This window comes from Malaclemys terrapin, chromosome 4 (assembly GCF_027887155.1).
Source record: "Malaclemys terrapin pileata isolate rMalTer1 chromosome 4, rMalTer1.hap1, whole genome shotgun sequence".
In the NCBI taxonomy this organism is placed as follows: domain Eukaryota; kingdom Metazoa; phylum Chordata; order Testudines; family Emydidae; genus Malaclemys; species Malaclemys terrapin.
Window position 1 is genome coordinate 92,226,368 of NC_071508.1, and position 21,922 is coordinate 92,248,289.

At 45.2% G+C, this 21,922-nt stretch overlaps 1 protein-coding gene across 2 annotated transcripts in view; it reads left to right on the forward strand.

The window, feature by feature from the left end:
* LTK (leukocyte receptor tyrosine kinase) overlaps positions 1 to 20,489 on the forward strand; it is a 151,217-nt gene extending 130,728 nt beyond the window's left edge. For both annotated transcript variants that reach the window (XM_054025414.1, XM_054025415.1), the window contains exons 25-29: positions 8,301 to 8,393; positions 9,359 to 9,460; positions 11,664 to 11,798; positions 12,644 to 12,734; positions 13,520 to 20,489. In XM_054025414.1, coding sequence (XP_053881389.1) covers positions 8,301 to 8,393; positions 9,359 to 9,460; positions 11,664 to 11,798; positions 12,644 to 12,734; positions 13,520 to 14,290 — 1,192 coding nt within the window. In that variant the 3' untranslated portion in view covers positions 14,291 to 20,489. The remainder of the gene's footprint in view (positions 1 to 8,300; positions 8,394 to 9,358; positions 9,461 to 11,663; positions 11,799 to 12,643; positions 12,735 to 13,519) is intronic.
* The last annotated feature ends 1,433 nt before the right edge of the window (positions 20,490 to 21,922 follow it).

The window sequence follows — 21,922 nt, forward strand, 5'->3', positions numbered from 1 at the left end:
CCTCAGGGAGAACTCTTCAGCCTGCTTTGCTTCCAAGTGGCGCATATGGTAGAATCCAGGACTCCCTCTGGAGCGGACCTGGCATAAGATTTGTGAAAGATTTTTCTCTGTATCTTGATTTCTTCATTGCCCTCAAGGATGTTCTCCTCAAAGCTGCTAAACTCAAATTCTTTTGGCTTTCTGCCCTCAGTAAAGGCAGGCAGGCAGTCGAGCAGCCTGCAGGAACCTAGCTCCCAGCTAGCATGAGGGCAAGGTCCAGACTGAGATCATTGAGCAGGTCACATGGAAATTCTCTCCACTGAGACCAGGCCAGAACCAGTGTCATGGAGTATGGGGCAAGGTTTTTTTCTTCAAACCTTCTCCCCTCCCCTAGACATGGGATCCCTATTCCCATAGCTTTCAAAGCAAGCCATGAAACATTCCAACTCCTGTGAATTCTCAGATACCAATGGGCAATTTGTCTCCAGTGGCTCCAGCTCACTCTTCATTAGGTGCGATTGGTCCCCACTTAGCCCAGACACAACAGCAGGGAGTGCGCGGGTGAAGAAATTCAGATCCTGCTCTCCGAGAGATCGACCAGCCTCTAGGTGTCCCATGGGATGTCATGAAGTGGCTGCTGCTTTCCTTAGGGAGGCATGCAGGATTCATGCTGCAGACTGTCCTTCCAGGATGCTTGGTAATGCACTGACCCCTGCACAGGATCCCTGCTCTCAGGTGTTTGGCCCAGGGACTGGTGAAGGATATTGGTCACAACCAGCTCTTCAAGGGGCAGTGCAAAGTCTTAAAACCTCTCAGGAGAGATTCCCACTCTAAAGGAAAGGAGGAAATTGCTAAGGCTGAGGCTTTGAATGAGATACCTCAGACTCTCAACTAAGCTTTGCAGAGTTAAGCATGAATGGGGGCTCTAGCTTCACAAATGCTTATGTTTTTAGAAAATAAAACACTAAAACCAAAGAAACAGGCAAAGCTGAAGAACTGTGTAATCCTTCCTCACCTGCTTTGAGGTTGTGATGAAGTTGGACTGGGAATTCCTTAGCAAGACCTACTTATACCTAAGAACAAAAAAAGTCTTCCTTACTCTGCCTAAGCTTAAGGCTGCTGTGGCCTCTATAGTGAAGTGTATAGTCATACCAACCGAGGGAGACAGAACCTATAGACAGGACAATATGATCTTCACTCAGACTAAAATTGGATACAGCAGCCGCAGCCTGGGGAGTATTGGCTGCAGCCTCTTATTGCGCAGGTCTACACACTCCTGGGATGCCCATGTGCCCACACACACATACACCCCAAGACCTCCTTAAATCAATTTAAACTACATTTCCCATGTAGCTTTTTCAGGCCTGATGCTTCACCTGACTCTGATTTGCTGTACATTAAAAATTTCCAAAGACAGGTCCTGGGGGCAAGTATGACTCCAATTGAAGAAACTGGAGCTGTGAGATAACATCTGGTGTCCTTCCCAATATTTTGTTGATGCACTCTTTAGGGAGCACAGAGACAAAGGCATCACTGAGGCTGTATGCCAGGGACTAATCCCTCCCTCCTTCCAGTGGGAGGCTATTCAAGCTCCCTTATCTCAGCCAGTGTTCCCTTTGAAGCCATTGCCCCTCCAAGTTCTAGCATAGAGATTATACAGCAGGAAGAGGTCATTGCTATCTATCCTAAGAGTTGGAAGAATCAGGCTGGGATTCTCTGGAAAACCATCCAACCCCAAACATGAAGGGCACAATAGTCCATCTCTTACGCACTGAAATGATAGAACCAGTTCAGTGGCGGGAGAGATATTTTGGAAGGGACACAAGATTCTTTGTGGTACACAGAAACAATGGCATGCAGCCCATTTTAGATTTCAGGTCTTTCAGCAAGTCCATAAGGAGATCAATATTCCAGGCAGAAATATTGAAATTCATCATTACAGCATTATTTCCCAAAACTTCAGAACATGAAAATAAATTTCATGGAGATTTATTGAAGATATGATCAGGGAGAGTCACCCAGGGGATACTGTAGCTTCTGCTACAAGAAGATGCATTAACAATATAGAGTACTTCCATTTGGACTCAGATTCTACCTGGGTATTCACAAATTCCATATCATCCGTCCCTTCAAGCTACATGTCTACTCTGGTCTGGCCAACATTCTCATCAGATTATACAGGGCCCAGAAGACACAGCTAAAAGCCTTCAGAAACATGGCTTTGTGCGAACAAGTGGAAGGGCCAGTTACAGCTCTCACAAAATTCCAGCATCTAAGTTATCATCCAAGACTATTTTTATTTCAGAAGAATATATTGTCTGATTTGCCAAACATTAGCACACGTCTCCTAAGATAAAATCTCTGACTCAGCTCCTGTGCTACTTGGTCTCATGTGGATAACCAGTCCTATTCTTGCTTCATTTCCAGACAGCAATTGCAGCAAATAAGTATATGAAGATCTTGGTCCAGATCCAGTACTAGCATCATTTGGTGAATTTATTGTTAATATTATTTAACAGCTCTCTGATCATAGTTTCCAGGGAAGCTGGTCTTAACTACAGATTCCGGACACCATGAAGGGTGGAACATATCTGGACTCCTATATGACTTTCGGAGTTGGGGGGTACGTAGACCAAGTAGGAAACATGGGGTACAACCTGCTTCATGTTATGCACATCAAGATCACTCCTTTTCTAACAGATTATTCTTTTTTTTTAAAAAGTGTGTATATAATTGCTAAAAAGGCAGAAAACCTTCAGCACTGCTTAGAGAGGTAGCCTTGTTCATGTTCTGGACAGATGCTCTCACTCTGTTCTTTAAGGTTCTATACCAAGAAGGAGAGTCAGGGTCAACTGGCTCAGCAAGACACACTTAGAACTAAGGGAATGCAGCCTAGATCAGCTAGCTTTTCGGTGTATCTCTGGCCAGGTTGGAAGCCTATTGATGAACTTCTTTGCATCCAAATCCAGTTGGAGAACCAAAAGAGGAGAGGAGGAGACACTTGAAAGCAGAGGCTGTTGGTCCTCTTGTGACGGGTTAGACCCCCCTTCTGGGATGCGACCTGATGTGCTGGGGTTCAACTGAGCCTCCCCTGCCCCATCAGCCTGGGCTCCTCCCTGCTTTGCTGAATTAGGCTCTCCAGCCTCTTGCAGCACACACACACACAGCTAGGGCCACAGCCCGCTGCAGACACAGCCTGAAGTCAGCTCTGTGTGAGAGGGCTCCCCGGCACTCACATGCCCACCCCTTTTGGGAGACAAACTGGAATGGGTTACCTAGGGAGGTGGTGGAATCTCCATCCTTAGAGGTTTTTAAGACCCGTCTTGACAAAGCCCTGGCTGGGATGATTTAGTTGGTGTTGGTCCTGCTTTGACCAGGAGGTTGGACTATATGACCTCCCGAGGTCTCTTCCAATCCTAAACTTCTATGATTCTAAACCCAGAATACTACTGTTTTGCATTGTATAGAAATATCTGTACAGCTCAAGCTCATAAAATTCTCCCTCTTCCTCAATTTCTAGCTGGGGGGACTTCTTGCCCCCCAGCTAGAAATTGCATAAACTGGGTTGAATAATAAACAAAACAAATTTTATTAACTATAAAAGGCAGATTTTAAGTGGGTCAAGGGATAGCAAACAGATTACTAAGCAAATGAAACAAAGCGCGCAAACTAACTTTGACACACTAGATAGGTAGGATACAAATTAGCAAATTCTCACCCTGAGTGATAAACAGGTTGTCTTGGCTTTCCCAGGTTTTCATACACAGGCTAAAGATCTTAGCCTGGGACCATCACTTCTCCCAGTTCAGTCTTTGTTCCTCAGGTGTTTTCAGTGGTGTTGTTGTAGGGAGAGTGAGGACCCTCCTGTTGTCATTGTCTCTCTTTTATATCTTCCCCCCACTTGCTGGAAAGCTTTTTTGCCGTGACCTGGGTCAAACAGTTCCCATTGTGTAGATCTATCTCTGAGAGGTTGCTATTGCACACAGTTCCAGGGGTGATCCTTGTGCTTGTGTGAATTTCTTCAATAAGCCACTAACATTGTTTGGCCTCATCCACCATAGCACATTTGAAATACAGAGACATGGTCAATATTCCCAGCTTCAGATATAAAAATGATACATGCATACAAATTGGATAAACACATTCAGTAAATCACAACCTTTCCAATGGTACCTTACATGAGCTATCTTGCATAAAGTATATCTTAGTTATACCACATTTGTATCATAACTATATTTCCATGAAGAATATGGGGTGTAAAGTCACACCTCTTATCTCAGCAGTGGGCTAAAAGGCCTACTTTATACCTTTCCTCCCTCAGCCACTGAAAGTAAAGATAGTGAAGATTGTGAAGGAACAGGCCACAATGATTGTAAACTTCTTCTCATAAACCCGCAGGTCTTGGTTCTCAGACCTGATTCAGATATAGTTCAAACCTTCTCTCAGACTCCCAACTAATACACAAAACATAGCTCAAGAGCACCTATCCTGAACCAATATCCAGACCTGCCTAGCTCATCAGCTGGGAAGCTGAGAGGAAAGATCTATAATCACTCATGCTGAGAAGCTGATAAACACCCTCCTCACATCTGAGAGGACATTCACAGAAGATGTCTGTGGGTAACTTGAGGTTTAGATGTTGGTGTTACAAAGGACACACATCAGGGCAAAGTCAGCTGAAGCAAAAGACAGTATAATGTTTTTACCAGATGGTTTGACCATGGGGCTCCAGGCAACACTTTTTGGAAAGGCCGGCCAGCAGAGTCAGGCATATTGCACTGTAAGAAATTCATGAGAATCTCCCATCACTGTCACACAACAGATTCCTGAGGACCACTCCTCTTATCAGTCCTCTAGCAATACACACATCCTGTCATAATCTGGATCTGTGTGTAGGATCTACAAGTCCACATAAAACTACTTGTCAGCATCACAGTTGGTAGCTGTCTTCCTCTTCTCACTGAAACTGTCTTGTCTACTCACCACCTCCTTGTCCAAGGGTCTGCAGAGGTTGGTATGCTCTCAGTTATACTTCCAAACATGGCAGTTCTGTGGACTCCCCAGGTCTCCATCTTCAAGGTCACCACAGTCTCATGCAATAGGAAATGATATTGTTGCCTTTTTGAATGAAACCAAGCACTCTAAGAATGTAGAAATGCATAAGTTAGATATGAATAGAGCCAACAGAGGAATAAAGATTTCTATAACAAAGGCATTCAAAGCCTCAGGCACAGCTCCTCTCATTACTATGCACACTGTGAAAAGAGCAGCGATTCTGTGGGCAGAGAAATCACATATATCTTATGAGAAGGGCTGAAAGGCTACTACAGGGTCTTCCAGCCACCTTTTCTCAAACACTCTAGACTTGACATCCCCACCTGTGCTGATGCAGCATTTGGTAGAGGAGTGTTTTGGAGCAGGGAGCCCCCCTAAGTTCATTTTCAATTCTACATGGGTAAATATTAATCCTCCCTTCCTCCTGCCCTAGGGATGATTTACGTCTTTCTACAGCCCACTGTGAAGGCTGTCTGACACAAAGGGGACTGAGAAAAGGGAAATTCTGTCTTACCACTGAATTTTCATTCTAGGACCCTCCATGTCAGACAGTCTGACCTCCCCTTGGAGGACTGCATTATATCTAGGGTTTTATTCTGGCTGTTGCTTGCTTGTTAAGTAGTTTGAATGGGAAGAGGTGTTCCTCCGGGAAATCCTTACATTTTATGTCAAGGCTCTGCTGCAAAGAGTTTGAGTTGAATAGTACTTTTATACAGTTAGTATTTTTCAGTTTTGGGTGCTGTCTTTCTGGAGAGTTCTTTCGGAGGGGCCATCGTAATTCCAGCCTCAGAGCCAAAATTTGGTCTGCCTCCAGTCACCCTGGAATTGGAGAACACCCCACTGTGAAGACCATCTGACACAGAAGGTTCTAGAATGAAAATTCTCAGGTAATACAGAATTTTCCCTGTTAGTTATTTCTGCTTGATTTCTGCTACACACACATACACACACACACACACACACACACACACACACACACACACACACACATTTTTCAGGCAAATAACAGAACTTGCCTTAAAGTGCCCTTCTGCTCAGAAAAGTGACTATATAAAAGACACCTTCCCACTCAGCAGATCTGCCCCTGTGTGTAGTCAGAGTCTTATCTGCTGATTTTACTGACTAAATTAAGCTTGACTGTTCTCACCACTGCAGAGCCAGAACATGTACGAGGGAACAGTATGGATCCTATTCCTTTGTGTACAGCATCAATAAAAGAATTGTGTACTAAGCTTCAATCTGTTGCACCTATCTAAACCCACTGAAGATAGGGGGACTGCACAAGTGTCATTGAGGTTATAATTTGTCCTGGAACAATTTTGTTACTGTGGTGATGAGGTAAAAAGGAAAACCCCAGCTTGTTTTTCAGATGCAGGCGGAGTTTTCAAGGCTGGCGGTGAGAAGAAATATTTTACTTGCAAAGTACGCACATTTTTCTGGCCATCACCAAGACACAATTAAACACAGACACACCCCTCCCCCCCGCATCATTATTTTTAACAAGGTGCTTTTTAGAGCACAATGGTACTTTAAAACGAACACAAACGCTCCAGCCTCGCTCATGCATTTATCTCCTTCCTGTGTCACAAATTAAAGGCCCAGTCTTGCAAAGTTACTCTCAGATGCAACGTTGTTAATTTAAATAGGACTAAGGACAGGTATAAACCTAAGTGCAGGAGTTATGATTTGCTAGATCCAGCTCCAAGAAAATATAAAGATCTTTCTGGGAAATACCAGTCAAATGGCATTTTGCATTAAACGAGACACCACTGAGAGTTATGGAGAAAGTGAAGAAGTCACAGGTCTTTCTTTAAAAAAAATCAAAGAGGAAAGGAGGCCATGTTAGCAAATGGTTAAAGCAGAACTGGGTTCTGGCCTGACTAATACTGACTCTCCGTGTGAGTTCTGATTCAGTTTCCCACTTTATATAATGGAGATTGTGCTTACCCTTGTAAAATGCTTTGAGATTTTTGGATGAAAAAACTCCATTTAGGTGCTATGTAGTAATTATCATTAATAAGAATTATAACAACATAGCAATCATTTTTAATAAATAAAGGCCTAATCCTATTAGGGATTAATTTTCAGCGTGGTCACATGTGGGAGTAAGGGTTACTCATGTAAGGCTCACCAGATCGGCTCCTATAATATTTTTTTTTTAAACCTAAATATGTAAGGTGTAACAGGAATGGAACGGATATGTAATCCTGTTATGAGTACTATAAGCTGTGATGTAAGAATCTAAGAATATTGATATGCAACCTAGTTACTGAGAGAGACTATGTAACTTACACTGGTGTTATAAGAATTTCTTGTGTGAATATATTGATTTAACTTAATAAAGTCTGTGGGAAGAGCAAACAGGGAAGACCATCTAGGTACACACTAGAAAGACAATGGGTTTCAGCTATTAGCATCAGAGAACCTGTATCTTGTCTCCAACATACTGTAAACACTGTTTGCCAGGCTGGGAATTAAGGATCAAAGGAAAAGCCTCTCGGCAGGGCAGATGGTGTGGTTCACTGGTGAGCTACTGTCTACCCAGTCAGGCTGGCACAGATAGACTTTGCAGTGGGAGTCTAACAAAATTGAGCCTGTTCAGACCCAGGGGACGGTAAGCATTAGGGAAACGCAGGCTTTGCAGTTTAGGCTGTTTTTTTAATTTTAGGATTTTTTTTTCTGAAATGCTTTTGTTCTAAATAAATGATACTTTACTTTAAGGAAGCTGCTTGGTCACGAATTACCACAGTCATTGTCCTCAAGGGGTGGGCATGGATCGGAGTTCACGTTGCACTCCCCATCAGTACCCGGCCCAAGCTGGGGAAGCTAATGATCCAACCAGCAGACCAATATCGGTGATGAATCCTGGTCATGTGCCACCTGAGCCACATTGCACATGAAGAAGATTGTTCCCAGGCAGGGGTACTGGAACAATTTGTACAGTGAGGGTGCTGAGAGCCATTGAACCAAACTGTAAACATTGTATATGATGGAAACCACTTCAAGCCAGGGGGTGCAGCAGCACCCATGTCCCCAAGGAAATAGTCTGAGTCCAAGGCAGATCTGCTACATTGATCGCTGCTGATACAGAGGACTGCCACTGGCCTGAGAATGAGAGAAATGCATGTTTCCACCCTAAATAAGCATGAGGCCTGACACCTAAAGTGGGGGTGGCACCTGGAGAGACCAATATGTGTCAGAAGTGCAGTAATCCTGGTAACCATTTCATAAGGTATTAGAATTCGTAACTCCATTTCTCTTTTAAGGGACATAGCTGCAAGGAACTGCCTGCTGACCTGCACTGGGACAGGACGAGTAGCCAAAATTGGTGATTTTGGAATGGCCCGAGATATATACAGGTAAGGGGCACGGGTGTTCAGTTTGCTTGGAGAAAAGTAATTGAAATGATATCTCCAGAGTGTGGAGGGATCACGTGTATGTCTGAGAAATATGAGCTGTCCTATGACAGCTGAGCTAAAATCACCCCAGTGGTCCCCACCTCCATTCAAAAAGTTTAGGGGTCCACAAATGAAAAGAGGTTGAAAGTCACTGAGCTAACACATTTGCACATACTAATCTGGACATTCCATGTAGGTTTGTTCCAGGCTGGGCCTTAGGGCACACCACTAATGTTTCTGGTGTCCAGACTAGCATGCACAAATGCATTCACCAATTCCAGCTCATTGGCATTCGGTGCACTTAAGTTTAAAAAATCTAGCGACAAACGCAAGGTGTCTGAAATAAACACTGCACTGTTGCCCTGCACCTTGGACAGTCATTGCACCTGTGCAAAGTGGATGCAAAATCCACACCAGCTCAAAATGGCTGCACTTGAGACCTGCTTCCCATTCAGTGTGCACCGGTGTAGGCGACCACACAAAGTGCAGGCAACGGGAAAACCAGGCCAGGGAATCATTCGGGAACCAGTCTCTGTGGTGGAGTTTCAATGATGGGAAAACAGGATACAAAGCCAAGCATTCATCTGGCCATCCAAATATAAGTGAATTCTTTAAGGCATCGTGCTCTTCAGGAGGCCCTGGTTCAGTTGTTAGCCTCTTCCATCACTGAACCAGAAGCCAAGCTTCTTGAACTTGTGCAAAGACCCTGTTTCGCCCAGGAACCATCTTTAAAGAATTCATTTTAGTCTCTTATCAACTCTGAGGGTTACAAAGTTCTTGCTTATTAATTCTCGCACAGAATTGTCTGGGTTTATTCTGCCCCCAATTAGGGTGGAGTGGGAAAGACTCGTTATTCATCTGACCCCTTTCAGCCCCATGGAATTTGATTCTAAGCCCTTAATTCTCCTTGCATTTGATCTTCCCAGGGCAAGCTACTATCGCAAAGGAGGGAGAGCCATGCTGCCTGTCAAGTGGATGCCACCAGAGGCTTTCCTAGAGGGGATCTTCACATCCAAGACTGATACCTGGTGACGATTACCTTTTACTCATCTCTGCAAGCCAGGGGTTTAGGGAGTCCAATGCACATGTGGAGACGTCAGTTGGTCATCAAGAATTGATAAAGCTTTAAATATGTCAAAGTTGCCCAAAGTCCTACAGGAGATATCAAGAAATCTTCACTTTGACTTCAGTTAGAGTTTTACTAAATGGGTCCTGAGTGAGAATTTAAGAATCTGGCCCAACATAAATAGAATACATAAAAAAACACAGACACACTCCTTTGGGTATGCAGGATCCCTTCACGGTATGCTACGCATAGCTACAATTTACAGACCAGGGGACAGCTGTCCCAGAGCAGGCTTCACTGCTGAGGGAAGATGCTGCTGCTGCTCTTTACCTGGCAGGGACCCCATTGGCAGAATCTGCCTGGAAGATATGCTTAATCAGTATATTTCCCACGTGTGCTGGCCCTGCTTCATCTCTGTCCAGCTTTGCCCACTTTATGGACTGCTCCAGATGGTTCTGGGCCATCTAGCAGAGCAGCTCTTGCAGCAGGTTTGCACCACTGAACCCCTGACTCCAACAGGGCTTTCCACTGCCAGGAGCTGCAGCCTGTGGAAAAAAGGAGCTGGTTGACAGCATCTCTGTCAGCCTTGCAATGCCCTAACACTATGCTAAGGTACTAATGGTGCAGCATGTCCAGGTTGCAAAAGCCGGCTGCAGGACTGCACGTTTGCAGTATGTGGCAGCAAAGTGCAGAGAGGAAGGGCTGTTTAAATGCCTGATATTAAAGGAGTTTTAAAATCCAAACAAGCAGGAGCCTGGATTTTCAATAACATCACTGTCAGACACTTCTAACTTGTCAGCCCTCAGCATCTGTCACTCAGCATCCATAGCTGACAAGACTGCTTAGATGCTGCTATCTCCATAATCACACAGGATTACTCCTTTGCTTTGGCATTATTTTAATGCTGAGACACTGAAATATAAAATGACAGTAGACTTAAGCGGAAGCTCTAGCTAGCTGCTGAGGGAATGGTATTTATATAAATGCCTTTCAGATAAACTTTTTCTGTTTTAAATAAGCACTTCCATCAGTAGAGCATTTGTGAAAACGTACTGGAAATGGAAGGTGTTCAGTTTATCAAGAACTGTGTCTATCAGCACAGTATCCTCTTAAAGCGATGCTGGCACATTGCTTCCAATGCCATACTGACCCAGTTCCCTGACAGTGTATTTAATTAGCAATACCCGGACCTCCAAAAGATTAGGAATAGATTATCTGTCATATCAGAGCAGACCAGTCAGTGGCCAGCACCAGATATTTCAAAGGAAGGTGTACAATCCCTGTAATGGGCAATTATAGATAATCTACCTTTAGCAGAAGTTTCTTCCTAGCTCCCATCAGGCAGGGGCTGGTGAAATTCTGGTACGATTGAAGTCAATGGCAAAACTCATATTGACTTCAGTGGGGCCCGCATTTTACCCTTGGTCTCAATGATATCTTGTGACAGGGAGTTTGCTAGGTTAAATGTGTTGTGTAAAAAAGAGTTCCCTATGATCAATTTTAAATGTGTGGCCTTTCGGTTTCACTGGCTGTCCCCTTGTTCTTCTATTATGAACACTCAAATGTTTTGACACCTATGTAAACACCTTGAGTCTACAGAAAGTGGAAATCTCATGCAATGTCTGATACTTTTATGTTGCCAGTCAAGCCAGATATGCCACCTTAATGGTTCTTTGGTATTTCCACTTCAAGAGCCAGGTAGTGCAGAGAGAAACACCACTTTAAAATGACAGGTTTCAGAGTAGCAGCCGTGTTAGTCTGTATCCACAAAAAGAACAGGAGTACTTGTGGCACCTTAGAGACTAACAAATTTATTAGAGCATAAGCTTTCGTGGACTACAGCCCACTTCTTCTGACATTTTGGAACCTCACAAAATTAGGTTTGGGTGACAATCCAGATTGATTCTAAGGGTTTATCTACACATGGAGTTATTCTGAAATAGCTATTGTGCTTTAACGTCACACCCCAACTTCATCCAAATTATCTTTCCAATAAAGACAAACCCTTATTTTAGTCACACTGATTTTCCGTCCATATGATTAATCTGGAGCTTTAGGATGCTGCACCAAGATAGTGTTGTCTGAAGGCCTTTTACACCAAATTCTAAAGCCAATAGGGTACGAATCAAAGCCTAAGGGGCACTGTTGGCTGGTTTCTGTGGCAGGTCTTTTGGCGTGCTGCTGTGGGAGATCTTCTCATTGGGCTACATGCCCTATCCTTGCAAAACCAACCAGGAGGTGCTGGAATTTGTCACTAGTGGAGGAAGAATGGATCCACCAAAGAACTGCCCGGGGCCTGTGTGAGTATCTCCTCACCCTTAGACACAAGTCAAAGGCTAGTAAACATTCAGACTGGCTAATCAAAGATGGCTGCCACCCCCTCTACACCCAAAACAAAACAACTATTTACCCTAGGTTTTCCTCAGAGGCTAACACAAGTTTAAGTTGAGAACACCATTAATTGGTACCCATTTTGGCAGCAGAGAGGCCCAGAGCTTCAATGGGAAGGGGAGACTCAGGTACACAATTACCTCATACCAGGGGGTCCTTCCAAAACCTGATTGAGGCACATAAGCAGGGCAAAGCGATGAAGGTTATATTGCTATTTCCATGTTATACCTGTTCTGTGAATAAAATAACAACTTCAGTGTTTAGTGCTGGTAACTCATCACCAATAAACTTCCATACAATTAAAAATACAGGCTCCAGTTCTGGGGTCTTTTACAGGCCTCTTTGCCACCAACTACCAGCAGATTTCCTCGATGTGGTGAATACTCACCTGCCTTAGGAAGCATATCAGGTATGTGGCCGGAGGACAGAAAGCATGACTCAAGCAGGCACAGATGCTCTCCAGAAATTCCCCATTTGCCAGAAAATCTCCTTAGAACTATTGACAGCTGGGCACAAATTAGAGCAGCACTGAGTAATTGAACCTCCCCCTCCCCCCATGGCCCTAGGATCAGGGAACGTGAAAATGACACATGGTCAATTTTGCTCTGCCCCTTGGGTCCTGTGCTGAGTGCAGTTCTTCTGGACCTGAGAACTGGGCCCAGAGACAGACCTGAAAAATGAATCCATATTGATTTGTAGTTTTGATTTATCATTAATTATTATTAATTGGCATAATATGCATTTGTGTCTCAAGTTACCGGATCATGACGCAATGTTGGCAGCACAGTCCAGAGTACCGGCCCAATTTCTCCACCATTCTGGAAAGAATCAAGTACTGCACACAGGTACTGGTCTTTAGGATTTAAGTTTTTACTTGTTTATGGCATCCAGATCATCCTATGATACAAACATTATCACCCAAAACAGAGGGAATGGATTGCTCTGATTGGCTAATTACTTTCCAAATTCTCTTTGTGCTTGGCCTATACTTCAGCTAGTATTTTCGTTTGTGCTTCTGTACATCTATCTCATCTCACCTACCTCCACCCCACCAGCATGCATACAATCCCTTCCTGTGAAAAGTGTCTGCTTCCACCTCCCAGATCATTCAGTAGTGAAGAATCTTTGATTTTGGGCTCTGGAAACCTTTCCATCACATCACAACTTCTAATGCCCTTACTTCACTCTTCAACAAGTTTTTTCAAACTTCCATGAAAGTCACAGCTGAACTGGCATGGAAGAGGGGGGTGAGAGGCATGAGGGGTTGATAAGTTGCTAGCCTTTTGCTGCTGGAGACCTGAATCCAAGCCTAGTTTAAGATGCAAGAGGAAATTATTAGATGTTGGTGATCTCTGTCTACTCATTAATATCAATAAGGCATCACAAAATGGCAGCCTGTGTTCAAATGAAGCCCTAAAATGAAATAAATGTTGGCAAATCATAAGCGAGGTGCACCATCAAAATGGTGCCTGGCAGCTTGCACAATGCATGGCTGCACTACACACAGCTGGCGCTAACTACTGCTAACATTATCTCACTTTTCGGAACACCTCCCTGAAAAAGTGTGTGAAAAAGTCACAACTGGGCATGCTCAGAATGTAAAATGTGATTACTGAATCCTTTGTTTCAGGACCCTGACGTGATCAACACAGAGCTGCCCATTGAATGTGGACCAGCATCAGAGGATGAGGGGAGCGCTGTGATGTGCCCAAATAGTTCCAGTGGGATGGTCCCTTTCCTGGTGAACCCATCCCTCACACCTCAGCTGGCTCCCATAACATTAGAAACCCATCATGCAGGGCATAAAGTTGGACAATGTCCACAGGAGCTGCTGGTGGAGAACCTTGGCAATTGGACTAGCAGAGGTCCCAGCCTACCGTGCCTCACTGATTCCAGCAGCGGGTCATGGTTCCAACAGACCTCGAACCAGAGGCTGGAATCAAGCAGTCAGCCGGCACACAGACCACACAAAACCAAAAACCTTTGGAACCCAACCTATGGATCCTGGGTGATGGAAAATATCTGTCGCTCCTGTCCCAACGCCAAGCTCAAAGCAACCACAGAGCGAGAAGATTCAGGTTTTGATGGGAACTACAGCTCCTCCCCTAGTTCTCGGGCATCTCCAGCCTCTCCGAGCAGAAGCCACTGTCCTCACAGGAATATCGGTGGGATAGAACTGGTGAAGCTCCAGACTTTCCCCTGTGGCAATGTGAATTATGCATATGATGATCTCTACTATGTCACTGATCGGTCTTCGGCTTTGGCAGTGGGTAGAGCAGGTGTGCTGAGGAGCTCCAGTCTGCACAGGGATGGGAAGCCTTTTTGTAAGCCAGAGAAAACGTCAAGAGAGAGGGATTCTGGCCTCTCCTTGTCAGACGACCTGAGTGTTACACCTGTATAACAGGAAATGTTCCTCCAAAGGTCAGGACCAGTGGCGTAGCCAACTTTTAAGAGGAGGGGGAGCAAACCTAAAAAAGGCGCCCCCCCCTTGGCTCCTCCTCTGGCCACGCCCCCCGGTTCCTCCTCCGGTCGCTCCATGCCTCCCCCCTTGGCTAGCTCCTCCGGCCGCACCGCCCTTCCCCCTCCTCCCCCCCATGGCTCCTCCGGCTGTGGCTGCCCGGCCGCCATGCTGTGCCCCCCCCTTGCTCCTCCGGCCACGGCTGCCGGCCCGCCGCCAGCCTGCGCCCCCCACCCCCGGCCATGGCTGCCGGGCCACCGCCAGCCTGCGCCCGCCCCCTTCTCTGGCTGTGGCTGCCGGCCCGCCACCAGCCTGCGCCCCCCTCCCTCACTCCTCCAGCCGTGGCTGCCGGGCCACAGCCAGCCCCCCCTTCTCTGGCCGCGCCCACCCTCGCTCCTCCGGCCACTTTTGCAAAGTGTGCTGAGGGGAAGCGGCTGCTTCCTTTGCACCCTGCTAGCTACGCTACTGGTCAGGACCTCACACTGGGAGTGTATGTGTCTGAAAGGGCAAACTGGAACTTCTTCTTTGGTCTCTTATTTCCTCCATTCAACTTTCAGATTCTTTCAGATGGGTAATGTTGTAACATCAGAAGTGTTCCGCTGCATCTTCCAACACTCGGATTCCCAATCTAATGAGGAAAATTATATTCCATCAAGAGTGTTCCCTCCTATTGAGCCAGTCCCACTGGTTTCAGGATATAAATAACAATGGCATTGCTGCACTGACTCAGAGTCCAGTGGTTCATGAAAGGAATCACTCAATCTGCTCATGTGAAGAAAAAAAAAAAGAACCTACCATCCAATTGTTACAGTTGGCTGGAAATGACAAACAACATAACCACTCTTTTGATCTAACATACCAAAAATTATGTGCTGTGGCAGCAGCAGCAAACTTAAAAAGGCCATTGTGTTCCCCAGAGCTTTGCACATTCCAATGATGCTGGTGCCCTGACAGGGAAGTAACCAAATACAGCCACGTTTGCACTTGCTTTATCGGCAGAAATACCAGAGGAACATTAAATTGAAATCAATGCTGCAACTGAGAAAAACAGAAGAAGTGGGAGGGGAAAATATTATTTCAGGCTCCTCAGAGCATGTTTTTAAAAACATGAAGAGAAAACAATGTATTTTAAAAAAATAATTAATGGAGTTGATTGCATCCCTTTGACTGGTGAAGAAAACTTGCTTCTTACCTCAGGGGCTAACTTACCTCACAGTTCCTGACCCTGGAGGTTTGGGAAAAGTTCTAATCAATGCCCAACTACACTACATTGTGAGAACTGGACTTTTCCTTTCTTTAAATGGACTTTACCTGGGATGAACTGTATTTTTAAAAGGACTCTAGTATTCAGCAGTAATAGCCCGTATTACAGTGGCACCACTGCTATAAACTGAAGATTTAGGGTCATTACTGTAGAATGCTGGGTTCTTGATGTTGTTTATTTTAAATACATAATCTAGAAACTCCTCTGAGGTGGACTTAACTGAGACAAGGAGTGCATCTTGAAGGGAAACCACCAAGAAGTGTTTTATTTGAGCATAAATCTTAAAATGCCTCTTCATAAAGCAGGACTGGATACTTCAGCCACCTTGGAAGTCAAAACAACAGCTTGGTTTTATGCACCTGTCTCTCCTTGTGGGAAGCCCTTACAGCAGAATATAGTTTCTTCTTGACCTCTTAATAGTGCAGCCCTGTCAGTTAAGGAGGCAGGTCCCTGTTCTGGAAGAAGAGTTGTTATTTAAAAGGCTTCCTACTGTAGTTTGAGGTTAATCTGAAATTTACTGGTTAGAGCCTAGCAAACAAAGAGACTGAAAAGGTAAAGGCAGCATTGGTTGTATGCCCCAAACCATCTCAGAAGTGCTTTGCCCTGGTGCCATTTCTGAATTCCTGGCTGCCAACGTTCAGGTAACAGGGGAGGGTTAGCTGTGTGGAAGGAGGATGGAAAGGGTGCCCCAAAACTTCATTGATCTGTAGAGTCTATCAGAAATGCAGCTCCTTCAATCACCATCTTTATGTTTAGTGTGAAAGGAGAGCCCCAAGGATACACATACATTTCATAAAGCAGCTGTTCCCTTCAGACAGGAAACCAAAGTGTGAATACACCGAGAGCTCTGCCTTACACCTCACCTATGTTTCCTGAGTGAAGAGTGGCTGCTGCATTCATAGTGGTCAGGATCACTTCACACCCTGCATAGGCGTATAGTCGGTGTACACAATTTGGCATAACAAGCAGTCTCCTCGAAGGAGATGGTTAACTGTAAGCACAGATTCCATTTCCTCTGCAACGACAATTCATGTGTGGTGCCGAGAAGCACACAGCTGAAGTGGTTGCATTTCATTTCACACCAGCAAGAAGTGCCGGGTGTCTCCAACTCAGGGTTAAGGTCAGTCAGTGACTTACAGTTTGTCTCATAGCTTCCTCTACTTTTCAGGACCACTGGCTATAGAATGGATAGTTTCAAACACCATCAGTTCTCAGCCCCTTTGGTGGTGATAGGTCCACTTCTGCCAATGGAGCTTGCATTGAGAAAACCAAATCAATGTAATGGAATTATAGATTTTGATGGCCAAAATAATACCTCATTATGATCCTTGGTGTGAGGTAAATGGATGTAAGGATACAAGTAGCTCCCAGATGCGAGGGATTGTTCCAGGAAGGATGGGGCGGAAATGAAATGATTTAATAACTATTATCGCTTTTAAGAACTTTTTCCTCCCTTGCCCCCTTCTGCTTGTGGTCTTCCTCTCAGAGCTCTGCGCACCCCATTATTTATCCACCTTCCACTCCCAGCTCTGAGGCCCTGCTTCCTGGCTACCATCCTTCCAGGTGGGGAGCAATGGACAGTGTCTATCCTTGGATGTCCTCAGTGCAGATCCTTAACTGACTAGCAGAGACACTGGTGAGTAATTCTTCCTCCTTCCAGAGGCTAAGCACATTTCCTGCCTTGCTTCCAGCTCTACATGGCCAGCTCTGGTGTATGCCAATGAGGAGCAACTACCCCTCTGTCACAACTGGCCTGAACCTATAAGCCTCGATTCCCCCCGTCCCCATCCCACCTATGCTCAGTAGCATGCCTCTGCCCTGCCTTCAACTCTGTCAGGTGACACTCTTACTCCCATGGCTCACTCACGACTGCCTGTTTCCCCAGAGATACACTATCAAAAGTTCTTAAACTGTTGGCACCATAGTAGTGACTCACTCTCTGCTGCTGCTGCATGTTTCTCACAATTGGGAGGGGTCAAGACCTATTGCAGTGCAGTTTCTTAAGCTTGAAGTCAGCTGTAGTGGAGGTTGCAGTGAAGGCATTTGCCCACGCTGGTGTGATTCAGATACATGAAGATCTTTACTTGCTGTTTCTGATCACACTTTCATGGGCCAGCTATGCCTACCCACTTTCAGATGTCACCGACCTCCATTATTCTGGTGCAATTGGTGGTACATATCAAGGAGAAGGTGACGTGTAGAAAACAAAGCCAGGGGGATGAGTGAGTGGGGTGGGAAGTAACATACTGTCTTCCCTTGCTGGACCTTTTCCTAGTACCAAACTGACTATGCACAAGACTGCAAAACTGCCTATGGACTAGACTGTTCTGCTTCATTCCGCAGTGGAGATGACTACAGGAGACATAGGCACGTTCTACCTCCACCCCACAATCCTCCAAAATTAATGACTTTTAATGACGTGACAGTGAGGCTCAGAAATGAGCGAAGAATGCTGTGGAGTGCCTGCGTGCACTGTGGCTAGTTCACGCCAGTGCCATTTCCTCTCTTCCCCCCCTCCCCCTTCGGATGCACTGCATTGATTCCCAAATTTAGAAAGCGAGACAGCGATTAACAACAGGTTAGGAAGTGAGGTGGGCTAAGGCTAAGAATGGGACATTATCACCATCAGTGTTTCTCAGGCCCCCCTCACCACAGCATCTAGGTGCCATTGTCTAAATGTAACAACATCAAGTTCTTCTAGGAAAAGAACCAACCTCTCCCCCCTCGCCCTTGGATAAAAGCCGCTTACTTATGCTTAGTTGATTCTAGCTGGAGCCTTCCAGGATCAGGAGAGAACATGGAACTGCACAGATGGAACAATTAACCACAATAATGGGGGAGAAGGTGGGGGGGCAGTTCAGAAGCATCCAAGTTACGAGCACCAGTCCTATTGAAGTTCAATGGGCCTAACTCACTTAGCTGCCTTGGAAAATCCCACCCACTAATATTATGTACAACACTACTAGAGGATAATTCCCCTCTCATGATATTGTATGTCCAATCCAAAATCTTATTACTCTAGGCACAATTAACCACACCAATGGCACATGCCACAGTCTTGAGAGCCTAACATGCTGGGAGGAGCTTGAGCCTGATAACTCATACACTTAGAATGCCCAAATTAGAGGATTACGGGTAACAGATTTTTAATTGCCTTTATTTATTTTTTTAAGACACTCTCAGTCAATAGCGAATGAACGAACCAACGTTGTCAGCATTGGGCTAGATTAGCATGGTAGCTAAAGCCCCAAAGGATTTGGTTCTGGCAGAGGAACTCTGGCAGAGTTGTGCTTTAAAAATGGGACCCTTCCACACAGTCTTCAAACACTGGCGCGTCATGGGAATGTTGTATAAAACCCCTGCTCAGCTTGATGGGTCTTTTAATCTTTGCATTTAGCTTTGCACTTTAATAACTTAGTGTAAATGACCAAAATATTTTTTTAAGTAAATAAATACTCGTTTCTGGCATAGTCTTAAGGGCCCTACTCATCCTTCCTTGAAGTTAATGGACTTTCCATTGCCTGGGAGTCAGATGATGTCTGAAGACATCAGGGCAGTAAAGATGTCCTTTGAGTCATGTGTCAGGCACAAAGGAGACATTACACTAGCAGTTGTCTGGAGGAGGTAATTTATAGCTCCCCCCCCCCGCCACCCAGGCTAGTGATTAAGATAGCTTCATGCTGTGAGTGTTTAATACTGTCTTGAAATCAGGACCTGCTTTTTTGCTCATGACGTTTTAATCTTACACCTATTTGCTTTGATTGATGATTTATGTTGCTTTTTACAACCCCATTATGTTACAGTTTCCTCTCTAAACTGTAACACAGAAAAACCAAATTAATCAGGAGTCTAACTGGTCTTTCTTTTTGGAATTAACTTTCTGCCTTTGTCTGCTTCCCTCTCACCCCACCTTTTATATCCACTTTCCTCGAGTCCCTATGCTCCTTCCCCAGCTAGTTTGTATCTTCTTCTGATACCCACTTTTAAATAAGCTTTAAACTAAATAGGCAGAGTTTAAAATACCATTGACTGAAAATACCCTCCCCAGCCCTGCTATCACAACACTTTCCTAAGGTTGGTTTCATTCTCTCTGGTCCTCCATCTTGGGCCAGGTCTACACTAGGAGCGCTTTGCTGGTGTAGCTATACTTGGACCACAGCTCATAGAGCCGAGCGCACTCCTTGTATGGATGCAACTTTTGCCATTATAGCTTCTCACACACACACACACACACACACCACATTACTGCCAAAAGGGCAGATATATTAGTATAACTGCTTCTACACTAAGCATTTTTGCCAGCAAAGCTATGTCAATCACAGCCCTGACTGCCATAGGTATACTAGCAAGGGTTTGCCGTGTGAACCTGGCCTACCTCTGTCATCCCAGCCTGTTTATCCTTCCTACCCTAATTTAGAAAAAAACAAATCCCATCCTTATGAGGGACAATACCATTGGGTATCTCTACACTGCAATTAAATGCCCACAGCTGGCCTGCGTCAGCTGACTTGGGGCTAAGTCTCTGGGACTGTAAAATTGCAGTATAGATGCTCAGGCTGGAGCCAGAGCTCTGGGACTTCACAAGGTGGGTGGGTCTCCAGCCCGAAGCCCAAACATTGGCCTGCAGCCGACCCAGGCCAGACTGTTTAACTGCAGTGTAGACATACCGGTTGAGACCCTAGAGCCTTGTCCCACTTCCTTATTTAACTGAATTGCTTTTGATCTGTTGTTACCACTGCTTATGGCAACACTGCGCTGACCTACCCTTTGGGTCACTGTAAATAAATAGATACCAATTCTGCTTCTATGCAATTTCAAGCCAGATAAATGTATACTTCTATATTTGCAATACAAAAATAAAGAGATGCTAACAGTGTCTATTTGGTCTCCTCTGTGTTAAAGTTAACACCATCTGGATACAGGGGAGAGAACTAGGTCTCTGTGAAAAATTGCCAGCCCAGAGCCAGATGGTTGAAAGGACAGAGCACTGCTCTTCCTCTGGTAGCACCTAGTACAGGTTCCCTGCTGGAGTCATCAGCTGCTCTGAGTGTGGAGAGATCAACTCAGCTGCTGTGAATCATTGGGTTTTAGGACACCGAAGCAGAGATTTTCACAGGCCAGTACCTAGATCCCTGCGGAAGCCATTATGTTCAGTGTGAGATTAGGGATAGATTCAGTCTCTCTCTGATAGGCAAAGGGATCCAGTTCAAATGGGCCTTTGTATTCCACGTGACTTGGGGGCGGATTTGTAAAGGTACCTAAGCACCTAAAGACACCGATAGGCAGGTAGGATGCCCAAGACCAATGGGACTCAGGCACCTGTGTGCTCTTGGAAGTCCCACTGGGTGCCTAGCTACATCTTCAGGTGCCTACATGCTTTTTAAAATCTGGCCCTGAGCAGAAGGATCTCCTTCCTCATCATCCATGAGTATCTTATCAGTGCGTAACTTAAAGACAGCCAGGAGCCCAGCCTCCAGGAGCTAGTGGAGCAACAGGCACAATCTTGAGCCAACCTCAGCTAGTCCACTGGGGACAGTCACCAGGATATCCTGAATTGCTGCTCCCACCTGCAATGGAGTTTGGCTGTGCTTCTGTTTTGTGGTGGCAAGAGCTGACCAATGACTACAGTAGCCTCCCTGGAAGTACAAAGCTGTGCTGGTTTCCCATCATGCAGAATTTCACTGCTCTCTTTCCTCTATTTGCAATTCCTTGGGCATCCCCAGTAAAAACAAGGTACACTGGAAGTGGTGTGTGCCATGTGCCACCAGGGTCTACAGAAACAGCAGCAAACTCAGGGAGAGAGCTGGCGATTGAGTCCACTCCCACCCCTTATGCTCATTCCAAAACAGCAGGATTCTCGGAGGATGCCATTTCCATATTTCCACCCTACCCCTTCCAAAGGCAGCAGGATTATTGGAGCAGAAACCGGTGACTCAATGCTCTTTCCAGAAGTTGATAGAAATCATTCATTGGGGGAAATCATTGGCAGACAAGACCTTCCCTTGGGAGACAGTAGGAGTCCTTTGTCACACACTTCCCAGTTCCTCCCAAGAAACCTTCCATTGCAAGAGATGGAACATTTTCTAGACTGAGCTCAGTTTGAGTAGAAGTAAATTCAAAACGACAGCACATGATGTGACCAGTTAAGGAAGTATTTGTTCTGGTTTCTCTTCTAACCTTCAGGGCTCAAGTCCTATTATATCAAATAGGTCTTCAGTATTGGGATGAACTCCCACATCAAACACAGCTCTTAGAATATTTAAAGAGCAACAATGACAACAAAATGCAAGCTGTGGTGTGCTGTTGCCCTG